This window comes from Sciurus vulgaris, assembly GCF_902686455.1.
Source record: "Sciurus vulgaris genome assembly, chromosome: 16".
Classification (NCBI taxonomy): domain Eukaryota; kingdom Metazoa; phylum Chordata; class Mammalia; order Rodentia; family Sciuridae; genus Sciurus; species Sciurus vulgaris.
Genome location: NC_136477.1, coordinates 47,889,523 through 47,910,259, shown reverse-complemented (window position 1 = coordinate 47,910,259; position 20,737 = coordinate 47,889,523). Strand labels below are relative to the sequence as shown.

The 20,737-nt window shown below is 34.9% G+C and overlaps 1 protein-coding gene across 38 annotated transcripts in view; it reads left to right on the top strand.

Moving 5' to 3' along the window:
• The window catches only part of SLMAP (sarcolemma associated protein), a 150,020-nt gene extending 129,545 nt beyond the window's left edge, over nucleotides 1–20,475 (top strand). For 22 of the 38 annotated variants that reach the window (XM_079116451.1, XM_079116455.1, XM_079116454.1 and 19 more), the window contains 6 exons: nucleotides 1,545–1,619; nucleotides 4,140–4,460; nucleotides 4,899–5,016; nucleotides 9,570–9,741; nucleotides 14,157–14,291; nucleotides 17,682–20,475. In XM_079116451.1, the coding sequence (XP_078972577.1) occupies nucleotides 1,545–1,619; nucleotides 4,140–4,460; nucleotides 4,899–5,016; nucleotides 9,570–9,741; nucleotides 14,157–14,291; nucleotides 17,682–17,774 (914 nt within the window). In that variant the 3' untranslated portion in view covers nucleotides 17,775–20,475. Of the gene's footprint in view, nucleotides 1–1,544; nucleotides 1,620–4,139; nucleotides 4,461–4,898; nucleotides 5,017–9,569; nucleotides 9,742–14,156; nucleotides 14,292–16,228; nucleotides 16,319–17,681 lie in introns of all 38 variants that reach the window. The other 16 variants (XM_079116423.1, XM_079116422.1, XM_079116453.1 and 13 more) reach the window with 1 other exon arrangement.
• The last annotated feature ends 262 nt before the right edge of the window (nucleotides 20,476–20,737 follow it).

Sequence of the window (20,737 nt, the reverse complement as noted above, 5' to 3'; positions counted from 1 at the left end):
TATGGCTGACTGGCTGGCCCCAATCTTGGAGTCCAGAAGTGTGGTTCCTTGTTCCAGGTCCACAACTTTATCATATATGTATATAATCTTAACCTTTAGTTTTGGATTTCAGGGCATTTTAGATTTTAGGTTTTCAGATTAGGGATCTCAACCTTTTTTTTCAAAAGGAAAAAACAATATAAATTTCTAAGTTTTAGTTACATATAACTTTAGATAGTACAAAGAAAAGGGAAATTTATGTTCCCTCTGATTTTTTGATTATTCTTTAGTAAATGAGAGGAACCAAGCAAGATTATGGCATAGAATCATCTAATATCCTGACCACTTTCTTTCCTAGTAGCTCACTTATCTACTGTCACAAACCATTAGAATCTATGCTGTTTCCCCAGAGCTTGTACTTATTCACAGTAATTACCTTTTTGTAGTCAATTAATATCTTATAGCATCTTAAAATGAGAAAGTGAATGACCTATGCAGTCTTCATGTTCTCTAAGATGATCTTCCTGATCAGGAGGAAAATTCACATCCCAGGAAGAAACTAGAAACTTTTTATTATTATTCTCTGCTTCATGAAGAAATTGGTATCTTAAAGAATTGAGAACTAGTGATACAGCCCAATGGTAGAGCACTTGCCTGGCAGGTTTGCAGACCTGGGTTTGATCCCCAAAGTTACCAAAAAAAAGGAAAGGAAGAAAAACAAAAGAATTGGCAGTATTCCTTTAACTTGAAGTATCCAGGCAATTTTTGTGTGTGTGGGCAAAGGGTACTGGGGATCAAACCCAGAGGGTCTCAATTACTGAGCTACATCCCCCAGCTCTTTTTATCTTGAGACAGGGTCTTGCTAAGTTGCTGAGGTTGGTGTTGAACTTGGGATCCTTCTGTCTCAGCCTCCCAAGTCATTGGGAATATATGCATACATTACCATGCCTGTCCAGGCTAATATATTTAATTGCAATGAAACTATATTCAGCTGTCAGCAACAATTTAGTTCAGTGCTTACAATGTGCTTGGCAGTAAATATGAAGATTTTAAGACTTTTTTAAAAATATAAGTTAAAAATGGATGATTAACAGTTATGAAGAATGTTTCTTGTGAAGAATACCACATACTATTTTAGTGATAGGATGTCTAGAAACTCAGCTATTCCATAACTACCAGTGACTCAGGATGCTGAGGCAGGAGGATTACAAGTTCGAGATCAACCTCTACAACTTAGTAAGACCCTGTCTCAAAATTTAAAAAATAATAAAAAAGGCCGGGGATATAGCTCAGTGGTAGAGTATCCCTGGGTTCAATGCCTACTACCAAAAATAATTAAAAAGAAAAATAAAACCTCTACTACTCAGTTGAATAGCTTTATTATTTACTACTGTTTTGTGTTCCTAAAATCTTTGAACTAACTACTAATATTGATAATACTTATTGCTTAAGTATTAATACTGTTTCTTTCAGTAAGCTTCAGGAGAGTTTCTTAGGCATTTCCAGCTGCTCAAATCTGAGTGCTTTAATTCGTGAAATTAGTTATACTGTGTTTTTACTTTTAGCTCTTTTGGAAGAAGAAAGAAAAGCCTATAGAAATCAAGTTGAGGAATCTGCAAAACAAATACAAGTTCTTCAAGGTATGGAGCATCCCAGTGCTATTTGAGGTTTTTATTGTTTGTGTTTAGCATTCAAAAGGAGTAGAAAATAAGAGTACAAAGGGTCCCCATTTGTAATGGCTTTGGTTCTTCTCTAGAACCTGACAGAACTGGGCTCTTGGAGCTTTTTTCCTTAAAGAAGATATGAGGGAAGATTCTCCAGTAATCCATTATTAGACACCTGGAGTAGAAAGAGCAGGGGTAAAAATTTGGATTTGATAAGACTTATCGTTTCTGGTTTTGCCATGAGTTGCTACATAGAAAGCTTTGGAAAGTAAATCTGTCTAAGCTACACTTGTGCCTCTGCACTTTTATATTGCTGTTGTCATTTTATTTAATGCTCAAAACACACCTACATTACAGCATGGAATAGAACATTGGTTTCTGCGCTGCCTTCATTGGTAATGGCTACCCTTCAAACATACCATTTTGCTATCTCTCTGGGTTATCACAAGTCATTAAAGAAATCACCAGAAAGACCCCTGTCTACCAGATGTCTACTTCAAGCTGAAATCCCCAGTATTATGAAGCTGTGATTCTGTTAAAATAACCCAGGGGAAGTCTTTCTTTCCTGTGCCAATGTAGAATTCCTAAAGCAAAATTAATCTTCCTTCATTGTCAAAGAAGGAACCAGTGTTACTTTAAAACTTGAGCTGAAGAGGTAAAGTGAGAAGAAATTAAATAGACAAAGAATCAAACTTCAGAAGAGATGGGGAGTTATCATGTGAGAACTTTGCTATTTGCCCAAAAATACCCCAGAGAAAAACTAGTCTTTTGAATCTTATTATTTTTGGAGTGGAACATTTGAGTTATTTAAAATTTTGAATTTTATTATGATCAAATTAGAATTTCTAGGATAGGTTGTATATGTTTTAAATTGAAAACTCTTTAAACCCTTACTGTAGTTTAATACCATTATCCTTTATCTTATATAAATCTGATTTGCATCTTTATTTCCATCTTATAGCATGTATGGGCAATTTTCCATAAAGGTTCTGTGACAGTGCTGCATTTGTCTTAAAGCTATATTGCCCAGGCATCATTGACTGCCCTCTAGTGCCAGCTTGTGTATTTTGAGACTTTATCAAAAAGACTTCTCTCTGACCATTGTACCTTTTCAGATTTTGAACTTGTTACCTCAATCTTCCCTACAAATTTGAAAGGTCTCTTGTCATCTTTAATGTTTATGTAGCAACCTCCCCTCACCCAGCCCTAAGTCCTCTTAAATTATTTTATTATCCTTTGGAACTTTTTTTATTCATAATTTCCTTGTTGTTATGGTAACCGGGACTAGCATGCTAGTTCTGAGCCAAATATGACTTTATACAGATTGTTTCCAGGTTGGGTCATAGGTGCACAAGACCTAATCTTTTAAAAACACACCTCTTCAGTTAGAGATAAAATTTAATAATCCAGTAAGTACATTAATTCAACCAATAATTTTTTATTGTTTGCACTGCCACATATTGGGAATAGAGCAGTGAGCAAAACAAAGGCCCTGCACACATGAGGTGTAGCTTCTAGTTCAAAAGATAAACAGTAAGCAAAAAATATGTACTATGTTATCCAATAAGAGCTTTGAAGGAAAATAAAAGAGTAAAGAACCGGAGAATGACATAATGCCTATTTTTTAGGTAATTCATCAGAGAGGGCCTATTTAAGGAATTAACATTTGAAAGAAAACTGAATCTGGAGAATATTAGATGTTTACCATTTGACCAAGCAATTCCTACCTCTATGATTCATGCTAAGAAAATAATCAGGGACTGGGGTTGTAGCTCAATGGTGGAGCACTTGCCTAGCATGCATGATGCACTGGGTTCAATTCTCAGCATTGCATATAAATAAAATAAATGTCCATTGACAACTAAAAAAAAATTTAAAAAAATAAAATAATCAGAATTGCATTATGAGCAGCATTGTATGTAATGATTAAACATTGAAAGCCTAAAATGTCTAAAATGAAAGGATTGGTTAAATAAATTACAGTGTAATTATGTTTGTTGAAAGATTTTCAGGGCTGGGCTTGTAGCTCAGTGGTAGAGTGCTTGCCTAGCATGTGCGAGGCCCTGGTTCAATCCTCAGCACCACATATAAATAAATAAATAAAATAAAGGTTTTAAAAAAAATGATTTTCATCAGCAGGAAGATATAGAACATAATATATATTAAATATTATATATATTATGATCCATTCCTATTTAATGTTTTTGTATTGCATATAAAGATATAAGAAAAAGCTGGAAAATACAAAAATGTTAGAATTAATTTTCTCTGTATAGAGAACATAAAGATCATTTTGGTCCCCCCTACTGTCTTGGTATATTTATTTTGGTATTTTCCGCATCAAATATGGATCGTTCTCGCAATTTAATCAGAAGCAACAGTTCTGACAGCTAGGCTGTACAGTAGCAGTAATCTTCTATTGGGTTGTTATTTTATTCTTAATAAAATATTAATCATTTTCTGTGGACTAAGAAAATAATAGATATACTTTTGTAGCCCAACTGCAGAGGTTACACATTGATATTGAGAATCTCCGGGAAGAGAAAGATGGTGAAATCACAAGCACTAGAGATGAATTGCTTAGTGCCCGAGATGAAATTTTGCTGCTTCATCAGGCAGCTGCAAAGGCTGCCTCTGAGCGGGACACTGACATTACTTCTTTACAAGACGAGCTTAAGAAGGTTCGAGCTGAACTTGAGCGATGGCGGAAAGCCGCATCCGAGTATGAGAAAGAAATCACAAGTCTGCAGAACAGTTTTCAGCTTCGATGTCAACAGTGTGAAGACCAACAGAGAGTGGAAGCAACAAGGTTGCAAGGTAGTAGATATATTTTATTTACATAAGTTCTTTATTCCTAACAGAGATAACATTATAACTTATACAGAATAACCAGGCATGTTTTTCTCTTTGATAGCGATCAATTATATAAAGCAGTTCTATAGTGGAACTATAAATATATTCTTCAAGTCTACAAGTTCTACAATAAATTACAATTTTTACAATTCTGTACTATTAATTTATTAAAAATTGTCTTAAAAAAGTGAAGTAAAAAAAAGTACTACCAAGTTCAAGGGGATGGAACTTCCTAAAAGTATAGATGCAAAGTAAGAGGAATCAAAAAATGGCCATGTAAAATTCAACATGCCTTTTTTGGGGTATGAGGAGAGTATGTTCTCTAAAATATTTCCTTTTGTCCTTTGAATAATAATAGAAGTTATGTTCTTATATTAATAATATGTTTTGAAACTATTTTAGGTGAACTAGAGAAGTTGAGAAAGGAATGGAATGTATTGGAAACTGAGTGCCATTCTCTAAAAAAGGAAAATGTTTTGCTATCATCAGAACTGCAGCGGCAAGAAAAAGAATTGCACAAGTATGCAAGAACTCTCTTTTTTAGCTTAAAAATATTTGTCTTAAATTTTATCTAAATTAAATATAATTTTGATACTTAAATACCTTTTGGGAGCAAAATGTTCAGCCAAACTCTGGGTTTTGACTGGGTAACCATGCTAATAAATAAATATCTCATCATATTTTTCTTCCACCACCATCATCCTACATGTACTTTCCTTTTGGGGTAGTCATGGAATACAAATTCATTAAATGTCCTAATGTCCTCTTCACACACACACACACACACACACACACACACACACAAAACAGAACAAACCAAACAAACAGCAAAGGCCTATAATTAGTCATTGAACTTGCTCTATAAATGATAATAAATTTCATATACAAATTGGTTTTTTTTTGCATCAGTGATTCCCTCTATTATTAAGAGTGATCAGGTGATCAGTAAAGAATTTTAACTACTAAAAAATATAAATTCAGCTTCTGAATTTCAAGCAGGGTTATATAAAGAATATTAATATGTAAAATCAAAAATTCTCTAAAACCAGCTAAATCTTACTAGTATCCGGTACCTTGCAAGTAAACTGATAAATGAAGTAGATTTATACCAACAAATTTACTGGAGTCCTGTTTTACCACCAGCATTTGCCATATTTAAATTCAAAATTGGTTTCTTTAAAATGGGGTCATTCATGTTAATCTTTTTAAATTTTTAGTTGTACATGGACACAATACCTTTATTTTGTTTATTTAGTTTTTTTATGTAGTCCCTCATGAATGCTAGGCAAATGTTCTACCACTGAGCCACAACCCCAGCCCTCATGTTAATTTTTTTAAATCAGTGTTTATGTTCCAATTCAGAGTTATGAAAAGTAATATATTTCTTTTTGAAGCCATTCTTAATTAATCTCAGCCCCCTCCCCCAGCACACAAAAATGGAAATCACTCTCTTGTTAACCTTGTGTTTTCACTCCTAGAGAGTATTAAGGTTAGCAAAAATAGAAAACAAACCTTAGCGGAAAATAATGACAATACTACCTATATCAGAAAATAATGTTTTGTTTTGTTTTTTAATATTTTTTAAGATGTTGATGGACCTTTATTTTATTCATTTATTTATATGCAATGCTAAGAATTGAACCCAGTGTCTTACAGACTCTAGGCAAGTGCTCTACCACTGAACCACAACCTCGGCCCCTAATTTTTTTTTTTCTGTTTATAAAAACAATTATAATGTTGACTGTACATTTAAAACATCAAGAAGTGCTGGATTCAGCAGCATACACTTGTATTCCCACCAGTTTGTGAGGCAAAAGGCAAGAGGATCACAAGTTCAAGGCCAGCCTCAGCAAAATAGTGAGACCCTATCTCAAAATGTTTAAAAATAAGATAAAAAGGACTGAGAATGTAGCCCAGTGGTAAAGTAAATAAATGAATAAGAACTAACTAACTGAAAGTGCAGGATGTACTGATTTTTTTCTCTACAGTCCCTCCTTACAGTGTCATGCATTTATTTTTTTTTAATTAATTTTTTTTTTTTTTTTTTTTTTTTTTTTGGCGGTGCTGGGGATCAAACCCAGGGCCTTGTGCTTGCAAGGCAAGCACTCTACAAACTGAGCTATCTCCCCAGCCCATGCATTTGTAATATAAGTGTCTATAAAGCACTTTTATTTTCTCTTCCAGTGTTATAACTTTTCCTTAGTCTTTTCATAAACTTTTTGTGTTACTTTTCAAATGTGGGGGGATAATTAATAATAAGGAATAAAACAAATGTTTGTTTATAGCATGTAAAAATTCATAAAAGTTCTTCAAAAATATGAATAGGACATAATTAAGGCCCAGAATATAAATATACATACCTATATGTATGTGTGTTGTGTGTGTAAGAGAAAACAAGAATGAGAACACATTCGTACAAATTATTTGGTATAGAGGATGTGTAAAATGATGCAGATATCCAAGTTCTCCATGTTTGGAAAACTAAATCCAGTTAGTTTGATAGTCTATCAAGCAAGAAATGCCAGTGTTTAATTATTAGTGTTCATTATCTTAATATTCTTGTTTTATGATATTTTAAATAAAGTGTTGAAAAACAAATCTATAGACTCCTTGTGAGTAGAAGCATGTGGCCTAAAAATACTAGGCTTCAGTCAGGCTTCATGGCATACCTGTAGTCCCAGACTGAGGCAGAGGATCACTTGAGCCTAGGAGTTTGAAGCCCAGCTCAAAAAAAGGAACAGTAGGGTATTTGGGAGGCTGAGTCAAGAGGATCACAGATTCAAGGGCAGCCTCAGCAACTTAGCAAGATCCTATCTCAAAATAAAAAAATAAAAGGTTCAATCCCCAATTACATTTCCCCTGCCCCAAACAAAAACAAACAAACAAACAAACAACAACAAAAAAAACTCTAAAGGAAAGCTAGATTCTAAATACTACTTAAATGCTGGGGAGGGTTATCAAATGAATTTAGAGACTACACCAGAAATTTTAAGAAACAAAGTCAGTCTATCTTATATACTTTACATGAGTTTATTTAGATGACCAATAATCTAATTTTCTGGATCCTAGAAAAAGAAACCACTACAAGGTCTTATACAAGGTCTTGGTTCCTAGCCGTATTACCCTGACACCATCAGGATCACCCCTAAGAATCTGTTTATCATATAATCAGGATAGAATTTATAATTTCTTGCCTCAGTTACAATATTAAATCTGATTCTGATTCTTGTGATCCATTCTGAAAGACCATACACTGTCACCTTGAAAATCTTACTTTTGTTGTTGTTGTTTGTTTGCAGTACTAGGGATTTAACCCAGGGCCTCACACATGCTAGGAACCACTCTACCACTGATGTGCATCTCCAACCTTGTTTTTAAATTTTTTTTTTTTTCTTTTTTTTTTTGGGGTGCTGGGGATCGAACCCAGGGCCTTGTGCTTGCAAGGTAAGCACTCTACCGACTGAGCTATCTCCCCAGCCCCTTTTTTAAATTTTGAAACAGAATCTCAGTAAATTGCCCAGGCTGTTCTTGAATTGTGATCCTCCTTGCCTTAGCCTCTAGAGTCGCTGGGATAATGGATGGGTATGTGCCACAGGGCCTGGCTTGAACAAGCAATTATTATTCACGCGTATCAAGCTGTTTTCCTCATGTGTAAATCGTATTTTTATTTCAAATTATAAAGTAGTCATATAATTTAAGCTGGAGAATAGTTTCATAAATGATTGAGTTCAGCCCTCTTGTTTGATATTCAAAGACAACTGACACTCCCCTTTTGTTATTTCTGTCTATATAACATGGTGCCTGACACAGGTCGAAGAACTCTAAAAATGTTTGTTGAAAGAATAAAATGTTTTGCTGGGGATGTGACTCATTGGTAGAACACTTGCCTCACTGGTTTTGATCATCAGCACTGCAAATATATAAATAAATAAGAAGGAAGGAAGGAAGGGAGGGAGGAAGGAAGGAAGGGAGGAAGAAAGAAAGGAAGGAAGGAAAAGAAAGAATAAAATGCTCAACGTCCCACAGTTAAATAGTAACAAGGTCAGGATCTAGATTCAGCTTCCTAGTTCTTCACCCCATGTATTTCTCCCAGTTTGATGTTGCTTCTCATTTGAGCAGGTTTATCTTTAGGGCACCCATTCTATTTGTCAGGTACTTATACATACCAGAAAGTAGTTGAAATGTATATATTCTTTTCCTAGGGAAGACCTGCCTGAATTTTTTAATGATCAATTAATGTAATTTTATAAAGCAAAATATGCAATTAAAAACCTATTTTTTAATTAATTAATTTATTTATTTATTTTGCAGTGCTTGGGATTGAACCCAGGGGATACACTGAGTTACATCCCCAGCCTTTTTTATTTTTTATTTTAAGAAAGGTATACACTGTGGCTCAGGAGTCTGAGTCAGGAGGATTGCAAGTTTGAGGCTAGCCTCTTCAATTTAGCAAGACCTTAAGCAAATTAGTGAGACCCTGCCTTAAAATAAAAAGGATTAGGGATGTAAAAGATGTGGCACCTCCGAGTTCAATTCCTAGTACCAAAATATGTTTTAAAAAAAGAAGAGAGTGGGCTGGGGAGATAGCTCAGTTGGTAGAGTGCTTGTCTTGCAAGCACAAGGCCCTGGGTTTGATCCCCAGCACCGCAAAAAAAAAAAAAAAAAAAAAAGAAGAGGGAGGGAGGGAGGGAGGGAGGGAGGGAGGGAGGGAGGGAGGGAGGGAGGGAGGGAGGGAGGGAAGGAAGGGACTCACTAATTTGTTGAAACTGGCCTCAGACTTCAGAACCTCCTGCTGCAGCCTCCCATATCACTAGGATTACAAGCATGCACCACCACTCCTGGTTTCTTCTATTTTTAAAATTTCAAGCTTTGTGTATATCTGATAGGACAAATTTTGAGCTTGCAGTTTTAGTGTTTTAATGCTTTTTATTTATTGAAAACGCCTCAATCTGTTTTTTAAACTTTTCTTCCTCCTCTGAAATCCAGTCTCACCTAATGAAATATTTAAGAAATTGAACTTCTTACTGTGTCCAGTTTCTATCTGTGAATAACTTGTCAATATTTATGATGCAGTTCTCAGAAGCAGAGTTTAGAGCTTACCAGTGATCTCAGCATCCTTCAGATGAATAGAAAAGAACTTGAGAACCAAGTGGGATCCTTAAAAGAGCAGCATCTTCGGGATTCAACTGATTTAAAAGCTCTTCTCAGTAAGGCTGAAAACCAAGCAAAGGATGTACAGAAAGAGGTAAAGCGAAAAGACATTATGAGCCCAATTATGGTTGGACTTAAAGCCAAAAACAAATCAGATATCCATGCTAGTTAGAAATAAAGGAAAGCAGAAGTCCATTACCTGTCACAAAGGTGACACTTGAAGCATCCCTGCTTGATGATTTCTAGCTATGTAGCATGGTCCATGTATACAGAATACATCAGAAGGGTTTGGTCTCAAAATGACAAATATACAAAAGTACATTTTAATTTTTCTTTACCAGTTAGTTGACCTACATGAGAAGCCCTTCATACCAGATCACTTGATCCATTGTTTAGATTATCGTATTTAACTTAGAATTCTTTTGGAAAGCAAGCTTGGGCCATACTATATGATGCTGGGGTTATGTCTGGGTGAAACTGGCCTAAAAAGTTCTTAAAATTCACCTCATACCCAGCCCGCCAAATACACTTTCTAACTTTTTACTTTCTCCTTTCCACCCTCTTTCCCCTTCTTCACAAATATGCACACTCAAATTTCAAGGCATTTGCTTAAAACCTTGATTTACGTGACTTTTAAAAAAAATTATGTTAAAAAATGCTGAGAGCTATCTTTGAAACAAAGATCCTACCTAGCTTCTTCCTGAGCAACACAGGTACCTTTCCTTTAAGTTGACAATAGGGCAGTAAGACCTGTGATCAGTCCTGCTGGCCTCATATCACTCCCTGCATTGTCTCCTGGCCAGTTCAGGGAAGGGATGAAAAAGGCTGATGAAATTCATCTGCTTATCTGGAACTACCCCAGTGGTAGACTCACTTAAAGGAAAGATGCTTTATAAATAAGAAGGAAGTTGAAGACAACTTTTTGTCTTTAATAATGAATTTTCCCAAAATTGTTTTTTGAAGATCTGTTTAATTAATACAGTTTTTCTTTGTGCTTTGCTTTCCTTGTAGTATCCTGAATTTTGAAATGATTATTGTTCCTCTGTCTTTGTGTTTGTTCTTAAAGAAAAAAACTGTAACATTTTTTATTTTCATGTAGGCATATTGATTTTGTAATATGTCTGTCTTTACCTTGCTGAGGATATGTGTTTTAGGAGAAATATAATTTTATTTGACTGGAACACAAATTTTGTGCCAAAGTAAATATTCTAGTATTTAATACTGTAAGCACTTTGTGTCCTTCCAGTCCATATGCCATAATTCTTTGAAAATCTGGGAAGAATGCTGTGGTTGGAAGATGATTCTGTTTTGTGTTACTATGGATGCATTTAGCCATTTTGTTGCATTATTTGTTCGCCTGTTCTGGGTCACTGAGCAATCAGTGCAAAATGCTTTAACTGTTTCCACAAATGGCAGTGGCATGTTGTCACAGTGTCTAAACTGTTGATAGTCTTTGGATTGCATTAAATGCAGCAAATTTAAAAATATGTCTGAGCTTGTCAATATGTTTCCTATTTTCTTGTTCACTGTTTTCCATTGTGAAATGATGTGTAGTCATCATATTCCTTTGTAATGTGAAATTGCTCTTTCTGTTTGTCCTAATGTCAATGTATTAGATACTAGCCTGTAAAATATTCTTTAATGAGGTTCTTATCTCTGTGTAATCCACTACAAATCTTTTATTAATATACATTTATTCCCTTTCAACATTTTTTCCTTTATTCTCTTTTCTCTCAAAATCATACCTAATATGCATAGTATCATGCTTATGTATCTTCAACACTGTAACAGATCAAACTATTACAAATTAAGCAAAGCCCAGATATGATTATTTTTATGAAGAGGAACCAAAGGTATTGCTGACATATGTGATATGTCCCTCTTAATCAAGATGGAGCTCATTCTTACCTCAAAGTTAGAAAGCAAAACTGGGCACAGTGATACACATCTGTAAACCCAGCAGCTTGGAGACTGAGGCAGGAGGATCCAAAGTTTGAGGCCAGCCTGTGCAACTTTTTGAGACCTTATCTCAAAATAAAATAAAAAGGGTTGGGGCTATAGGTCAACAGAAGAGCACTTCTGGGTTCAATCCCACTTCCACCCCCCCAACCCCCCCCAAAAAAAGTTAAAAAGCAAGATGAAGCAAAAAAATGATATCCAAGCAAGGTGTGAAATCAAGACTGCAGAAGGTGATCTTTGTTCCACTAATTAAATTTATATATGTGGCAGTTTGCATATGAATGAATAATTTACAAGGAAATAAAAAAAAATGAATTTTAATTTTCAGTATTCAGAGAAAATGATGATATATCATCTCTATATTTGATTTTAGAAAGCATCTATACATTTTAATTTAATAGGAACATCTGTAATTTAAGAATGTCTAAAACATTGAGCACATGTCTACTCCGAAGACTCTTGAGTTTGGTGGGTCTGGGAAGTGGCTCAGTGGTATAGCGTGTGCCTGTCTTGTGTAAGGCCCTGAGTTCGGTGTTCAATCCTCCGCACTGTTTAAAAAAAAAAAAAAAATTTGACTTCACCATCCTGCTGTGTAGGCCAATCTTCCCTACCCACTTCCCTGCTAGAGGTGAGCAGCAGGATCTTCCTGAACTGCCTTCCTGTGGTTCTGCTTCCCAACTCCTAGAATGGAGAAATGATTAAGTGCTTTGGTGTAAAGTGCAGTCTGGATGTAAGAATGGTGGAAAAGGAAAGTAAGGGAAAATTTTGGTCAACAGAGCACTTTTTACTTATGCTTTATTAGTCACTGTTAAGAATTAGTTCATGGATCATTGAAAATTGATTATGTTCTAAGGTACAGAAACATCTAGGTACACTGACTTTGCCTTGGCAGCCTGCCAGTAACCTTCTGCCTTCAGGAACAAGTCCACAGCCCCTCACATCAACTGGAAAAAAAAAAAATGTCACAAAGCCTGTGAATTTCACTCCTGAGTTCATTCTCTGGCATACTATTCAGGCTTGTTCTGGGAACATTGTTAAGTATAAGGGAGTGTTTTGTTGTTGTTTTTATTTTTTTTATATATTTTTTAGTTGTAGATGGACACGATACCTTTATTTTATTTATTTATTTATTTATTTATTTGTTTTTTATGTGGTGCTGAGGCTTGAACACAGTGCCTCACATGCGCTAGACAAGCATTCCACCATTGAGCCATACCCCAGCCCAAAAGGGAGTTTCTTTCATGTCTTTCTTGCCCCTTTCTGGTGATGTCCATGTTGCCTCTGACCCTTGTTCTCTCCCATGTCTCCTAATTACACATTTTCATCCTTCTTAATATCTATCTTTATTGACCATAACGATGAGCTCTAGTCACTCGGAGAATTTGGGGGAGAAGCATCATCCTAAAGGTGTCCTTTGTTGAGGAATTTTAGAACATAGGTAGAGAGGAACTGGAAACCCTTCAGCCTCATAAGCCATATTTTGGGAAGAGGAGGAACCTTTCTGACAGTCTATATACCCATGGTGTATTTATTTTGTAGTCCTTGTCTTTCCTTCTTCCTTCTGAAACATTCAGAGAGGGCAGAGGGGGCACTAGAAACCAAGACAAAGGCATGCCCAGCAGCAGAACAGTCATCTCTTTGGGAGCACAGTTTGTATGTAAGATGCAATATCTAGAAGTGGAAACAGTTTAGAATACCAGCTTTCTGGGGATATCTAAAGAGGGGACAAACAACACTCTTCATTACATTGGTCTTACCTGTGTTCTAGGGATAGTTTGTCTGAAAGTCATATTTATCTTCATAGTACATATTTTATATAGATATGTTTATATTATAAATGTTTGAACTGTGTTCAAACTAGAAAGTGACATTTTCTCTATAGAAAAATTTCTATCAGAAACAAATTTGTTAAAATTATTTTTAATTGTTAAATTATTTTAATTGTTAAATTATTTTCTCCACAGATTTTAAGTGGAGAAAGTTTCCAGTCATGATGGGGGGTACTTTAGGAACATTTCTTTGTTTCATTTGCCTTAAAAAATCACTTAGCTAGAATACTTTAATACCAACTGATGCTGGATAAAGACCTATTGGAAGTTGTTATTTTTTTTAACTTCAAAACTAAAATAGCTCGGCTGACATTGCATACTTACCAGAATATAAACTCAGGCTTCCTAACATTGCCATTTAACTAGGCTATGAAATTTTTCTTCACCTGCTTTTTCTTTTGCTCAATTTGAAATTTCCCTTTTCTCCCATAACTCACTTGGTGGAAAAAGTGACCTTTTATATTAGAAACAGATGACCAATGTCTTCTGTTCTTTTTTTTTTTTTTTAACTCCAGGGCCAGAAAATTCTTACATAGAATCAAGTCAACATTAAGGACTTCTTACTATGAGTGCAAATGATTTTCATCCTTCTTAAAACAAAAAGGCTTGACTTTGGTGTCGAAGGTGACTAAATGGGGTCTGGTATATAAACCTGACTAGAACCATTACTTCATACCCATTTTTAGTCAAGTCTGCACACTCTTTTTTTCTTTGCCTTTAGTATGAAAAGACACAGACTGTACTCACAGAACTGAAGTTGAAGTTTGAAATGACTGAGCAGGAAAAGCAATCAATCACAGATGAGCTCAAACAATGTAAAGACAACCTGAAGCTGCTCCGAGAGAAAGGAAATAATGTAAGTCTTTGCCAACTTGGCTTAGCTTTAATTGAGAGGAAGGTGAGAGACTTGAAATTGGTTTTCATAGGACTTTATTACTGATTTGAGAAACTAAGTGGCCTTGGTTACAGATGAAATGTGCTTTTTCATTATGACGTTCTTTGATGAATCATTGTCCTGTTGGATTTTTTAGTAAGAATTTACCCCTTTCATTTATGCCCCTAGAAGAGCCTGAGGACTGCCTGGAGGAAAAAACCTTGTTTGCAATAAAACAATTTACCTAAGAACTATAAGCTTTTCTCATATGAGACTGAAGTTCTGTCATCTGGTTTTTGTTTCTTTCCTGCTGGGATGAAGCACTGTATACATCAGGGACCCATTTAAGAAAAACTACATATTGATCCTTAGCATTTGATTGTATCAAAAAAGGGGAAATTTGATATGGTTTTCATTTTATAATGTTCTCACAAGGCACATTCCTAAAAATCTTAGTGTCTCTTTGGCATTCTGTTCGTATTAGGAAATATTTGGTGAAATTCTGTAGGGCTGAGAGGGAGAGAGAAAGTATATATGTGAGAAAGAGAAAAGCAGACAGAGGTGGGGGAATGTTTTGATATGAATTGAGTTTGACAATGTTTGTTTTTCATTTGCTCTAGAAAGGTCTTTTAAAAGATGTTATACTAAATAAATGTCATGTTGTACGTTTTGGTGATCATTACCTTTGTGGGCCCTAACTGATGGATGTTCAGTGTGGTTGGTTGTGCTCTTATTTCAAACTCTGTCATGGCTTGGACACTGCAGTGGACGTGAGCCACGTACTTCCATGGAGGAAGGCACCTCGCTTAATTTAACAGCACAAGTACAAAAGAGTGATGTTGCATGGCCATCCAGTTATGCAGTTGTACACAGAGTGCTCATGAGTTGTGTCCAACTGTCCTTCGCTTAAGCACGTTAGATTTTAAACAGTAAAGGATTGTTGCTTTGGTAGAAGCCTTTTAGAAATTGATAAATTGGATGTGAAGGCTTTCTGCTAGCAAAAATGGATTGCATTTGTTTTTTTTTTTGTTTGTTTTTAAATGTAGATTATAGAATTCTTCTAAAATCATATCATAATAATTTGATTATTTCTTTTTTATATTCATATCCTTCTGATGATGAAATTTTAGTCCACTTCCTGCTAAATTAACGTATGAAGACATCTAACGTAATCAGAATGGACCTCCCTGTATATTTAGAATCTTTTCAAAAGTAATCTTGCTATTACTATTTTTATAGTTGTAAAAAGAAAATTACCTTAGGGATGAATCTCCCTTTTTTGTGCTATTGAACTTATGGTTTAATACATTTAAAAATTCAATTATATTCTAGTATCATAACTGAAAACCCTAAGACTCAGCTGCCTTTTCTTTGTATACCAAGTGTTTTCTCACACATTGTGTCACATCTTTTGCCTGGTTTAAGAAGTACACAGCATTTATTTTTAAGCTTGAAAGCAGTATTAGCTCATAAACTAGAATTTGGGTTGGAAAAAAGCAAAAGGTTTTTGATAGAGGAATAAATAAAATAAACATTAGCCTTTGCAAAGGGAACATATTATCAAGTAATGGATTTCAGATATGGAGCAAAATTAATATACTGTCAAACAGAGCATCACTTGGTGAAGTCCCTGCTCTGACTTGTTAATGTGCTAGGTTTCATTTGAGTATTAGGTACACCCACCCTGATCGTTGTCTCCAGCTGTTCCTTTTGAAGTTGATAGTTTGCCAGCATACACACCACAATCCATCATTCTGGATTGTGTTAGATGTCTTTAAATTGTTTGAATCAGCGCAAAACCTGAGTGGTATATTTCTATTACCGCAGTCTTTCCTTCCTCCCACCCTCCTGGGGTCTAAATCATCTTATCTGATTTTTTCATAGCATAAAATGATTTTAATATCCCTTCCCTTCTTTAGCCTTCCATATTACAACCCGTCCCAGCCGTATTCATCGGCCTATTCCTGGCTTTCCTGTTTTGGTGTTTCGGTCCATTGTGGTAGAGAAAGGTACAAGCACTACTGTTGAGTCCTTGTCTGTTTGTCCCCGTCACCTATTTGTGCCATATTTGTAATATAGTGCATGGCAAAACCACACAGATACTTTGTTACCTGAAGCAAACCCTTCATTTAGTATGCCATGTATTTGTGTCATACCAATGAATGAACAATCAACTAATCACATAACATTTTGTCTTGTTTCCTTTGTAGTAATGCTAACCATGAATTAATTCCAACCTAACCAGTTGTTAATATGTTTCCTTTAACTGAGTCTTTATCTTTAGCAAACTGGAGTAAACAGTGAATTTCTACATTAGTACCCGCTTCCCAATTATGTGTTTAATCAGATTTGAATGAGAAATGAAGAGTTTGCATCTTTGACGTTTTCAGCCAACTTTCCTCCCCCTTCTTCCTTCTCCTTTCCCTTTCATAGCATAGTTTCTCTGTTTCAACCCTTTGCCTATTTGCACTTCAGCTATGAAGATGAAAGAGAATGAGATTGGCATAATGAACCATTGGCTCACAATGTCAAATCCCAATATAAATTTACTTGTAGGGATTTAAGCCCTATTCCGTATTTTTTTCCTGAGTCCTGATCTGCAAATCAGAGTATTTCTTTGAAAACCAACTTCCTCAACAAGACTCTTGGAACAATAAAGGTACCAATCAAAGCAAGTTATATTATAAAGGCTTCTGAAAGTTAACAGGAAATAGTCTATTCTTGCTTGCCTCTAACTGGCATGCATATTAGTAGAATATATGAAATGGGTCACATGATTTTATTACCCTGGACGAGGTCTTTATCAGAAGTATAAGACAGGCAGTGTCCCTAATGGCACTTCCCCATCTTGAACCTCTCTGATTTTGTCTTTAGTTTCAAGTTAGAGGATCAAAGCCTTGACCATTTTTTTCCTATCACCTTAACCACCAGGCATTGTATAAAACTATCCCAATACCTGATCTAGTTTTCATCAAGAAACAAACATTTTAGGAAGAAACGTACTGCAGGCATCAGTTATACATACATCAGTTATATTGGAATCTGTGGGTACCAGAGTAAATAAAGCAGGCCAAGCCCAAAGGATTTTTAGAAGTCACTACTCCATTTCAACTATAACAAAGTTGAAAACTGCCCAGGACTTTTCTGGGAAGTATTAGGCTTTCAAATAATGACCCTGCTATTATATAGCTCTCCCTATACTTGCACTCCTTCTCTCTTTTTTCTTTCTTTTTACACTTTATTCTTAAAATGCAAAGATAAGATTTTTCCAGTATTCTGTTAAGTATTCAGGTCTCTGTGGAACCAAGGGGTTAATAGGAATTAAAAGAGAGGGGAGAATGTGATATTGACTCTTGGTTTCTTTCCATACAGAAACCCTGGCCCTGGATGCCTATGTTGGCTGCCCTGGTTGCGGTGACAGCCATCGTGCTGTATGTGCCAGGTCTGGCCAGAGCTTCTCCATGAGAGTGTTTCTTGAGTTCGTACACCGTCCTCCCTCTAGAAGCTGGCATCACACTCATGCTGGGGACAAACAGAACCATTTTCTTCTTTTTTACCTCTTAAAACAGCAGAAGTGCAAGAATACAACTGTAGGGTCATTGCTTTAAATTATATAAAATGTATCTGTCTATAGAGAGAATATAAAATTGTGACTTTATTCTACTGTAAGCAATAATTTGCTTGCAATTTTTCATGTAATTTTTAAATAAGTATGTTGAGATTCTGAATATTATGGTGGCCTAACGTAGGCTTCTTGGTACACCAAATTATTTATACCATTAAATTTATGGGTATTTTATTCTGAATTCTGATGGCCAGATAATTCATTTTTCTGATTCGATAACTACCCAAATCAGACAACCAATACATACATGGGAAGAGAGGCCCTGTGTGCTCAGTGCCTATCAGTTTGAAATATATGCACATATATATATATTTTTTACATATTTACGCCATTTTTACTTGTTATGAAACCACTGAGCTATTGGGAACAAGACTTAGAGACAACTCTTTGTGTGGGTTTTTGTTTTTTTTTGTTGTTGTTCTTTTTTGGGTTTTTTTTTTTTTTTTTTAGGAAAAATACATTTGGAAAATATTCCATTTTAGCGATAATTTGGTGAATATGTGCACGCTCATTCAGCCTTAATGTGACTTGAAGATGTGGAGGACATCAACTTTGAAAAGCTTTCCATGAGAGTGTGTGTTTTCTTGAGCAACCTGAAGTATTTCTGGGAGCAAAACATAGTAATTACACAATTTCAGTGCAGTCAACCAAACTGTTGAATCAATTGGAATGTAATCTTATTAAACCTCATGTATTTAAAGAGATATTTTCTTTACAAGCCGTTACTTTCTCATATACAACATTTTAGGAAGCATGATTTTTTTTTCTATCATCTATTCCTCCAAGCATGTTTCATTGAAGAAAGAATTATATCTCTTTAGATAAACTTTTATTGACTTAATTTGGTTATGATGTTTCAGAGCTAATTCATGTTCAAGGTGAACTGTTACTTAACAACGGGTTTCCTGGTTGGTTATGCAAGTGGTTATTTTCTTTTTATTGTTATTAATTGGAACTTTCTGTTAATTAGAAGCACTATTCCCAAAATTGATAGTGTTCCATGCACATTTGAAGCACCTAAACACTGCTTGATACTATAAATTTAAAACACAGAAGTCGAAGTTTAGCTATGGTTTTGTGCAGCACCATAGTTATGTCAATAAAGTTTATTTAGATCATAGAATATCCTAAAGTATCACATAGTTAAAATTTTCAGTCAATAAAGACTGGGAGGGGAGGGAATGTCAGTGAATTGGCTTGAATGTTCTATGTGAGTACACAGGTCTAGCCAAATATTGAAATAGGAGTTTAGGATATAATTTGCCTTGTGATGTTTGGCAGTTATTGTTTATACTTAAAGGTTATATTTTAAGCTATTTGGGACTGCTGTTGGAAGGATCACTAGATTTATGGAGGAATTAGTCACAAATGACTTGTAGAAAATACTGTCATATAGTTCATTTCATCATTTTTCTGTTGCAGGAAGCCACTCCACCACAGAATGCTAATATGCCAGTGGTACCCAGTACCTCTTGTATATAGGTTATTGCAAATATTGTTCTGAAATGCTTAACTTCAGAATTACATTTTTTAAAGTAAATAATTGTTTGAAATCTATTTTGTAAAGATAAAAGTACAATAGAATTTCTGGAGTACAGATTAAACTATTTGCACTAACACACGTGATGTGCATGATTTAATAAAATAACTTTACTCTCCTTATGCATGTTTGAGTTGGACATCATTGAAATTTTTAGTGCTGATTCTACTATTCAGTTGTTAATAATCTTTGCTTGAAATGACTCTTTAGACAAGCATAACATATGTTTGGTGTTATTCAGGGTTTAAAAGAAAACACAGAGCTATTTCCTCCAATTTTTATTAGCCTTTTATTTAACTTACTGTTCTAATTTTTTTCCCTTTTAATATGTTTATTGTTAAAATGTGACTCATTTGCCAGACAAGTCTCATTACCTATAAGGTCTAGTATTAATATTTACTTTATTCAAATTGAATAAATGGGTCTTTGTAGTTACTTCCAGTTTTTTTCCTCAAGAATATAAATGAGCCTATTCATAAGCAATACCTTCAGTTTTGTTCAGTCTACTACTAGGTTAAAGAGTAGAATTATTCCCCCATAGTGATACTCATTAAGAAATTTTAAGCATCTACCTTATAATGATACATTTAAGAATTATTCAAAGGTGCTATATGACAGGGTCAGAAAATGAAAAGAACATGGTGTTTAAAGCTAACCAGATATATATTGACATCTTGGCTCTGCCTTTTATTGGCTTTGTTACCTTGGGCAAATCACTTATTTTCTGAGTTTCCATATCCTCATCTATAAAATGGGGAAAATAATACTTATATTTGTGGTGGTAGTGTGAAAATTAAAAAGATTATGTATGTGAAGTACCATTCAAATGATAAGTGTTTATGAGAATGTGATACTGAAAAATTATTGCAAATATTAAAGTTTTAGGTTAACCAGTACATCTATTTTAAATGAATTGATTGACTCACCTGTTCAGAATTTTTATGTGTGTGAGTGAGATATGATTGCAACATTATAAATCTCAAGAAAGCATTATCACCTGACTTAGTTCTTCCCTTTCATTATTATCTTTTTTAGAAATAATATACTTAGTTTGGTAATGAACCAATTGCCCATTACAGTTTGGAATTCCTAATGTAGTATCATTCAGAGCCATTTTGAGTCACATGTGAAAACCAGTCACATTGCTGTATAGTCAGAGGCTTTCAGACAAAAATTGTATTGCATAGTTTGATCTCTCATTTTAATCACTAGACTTGAACCCCCGTGACTTTTGTTTTTTTCCATTGATTTTATATCTACAGT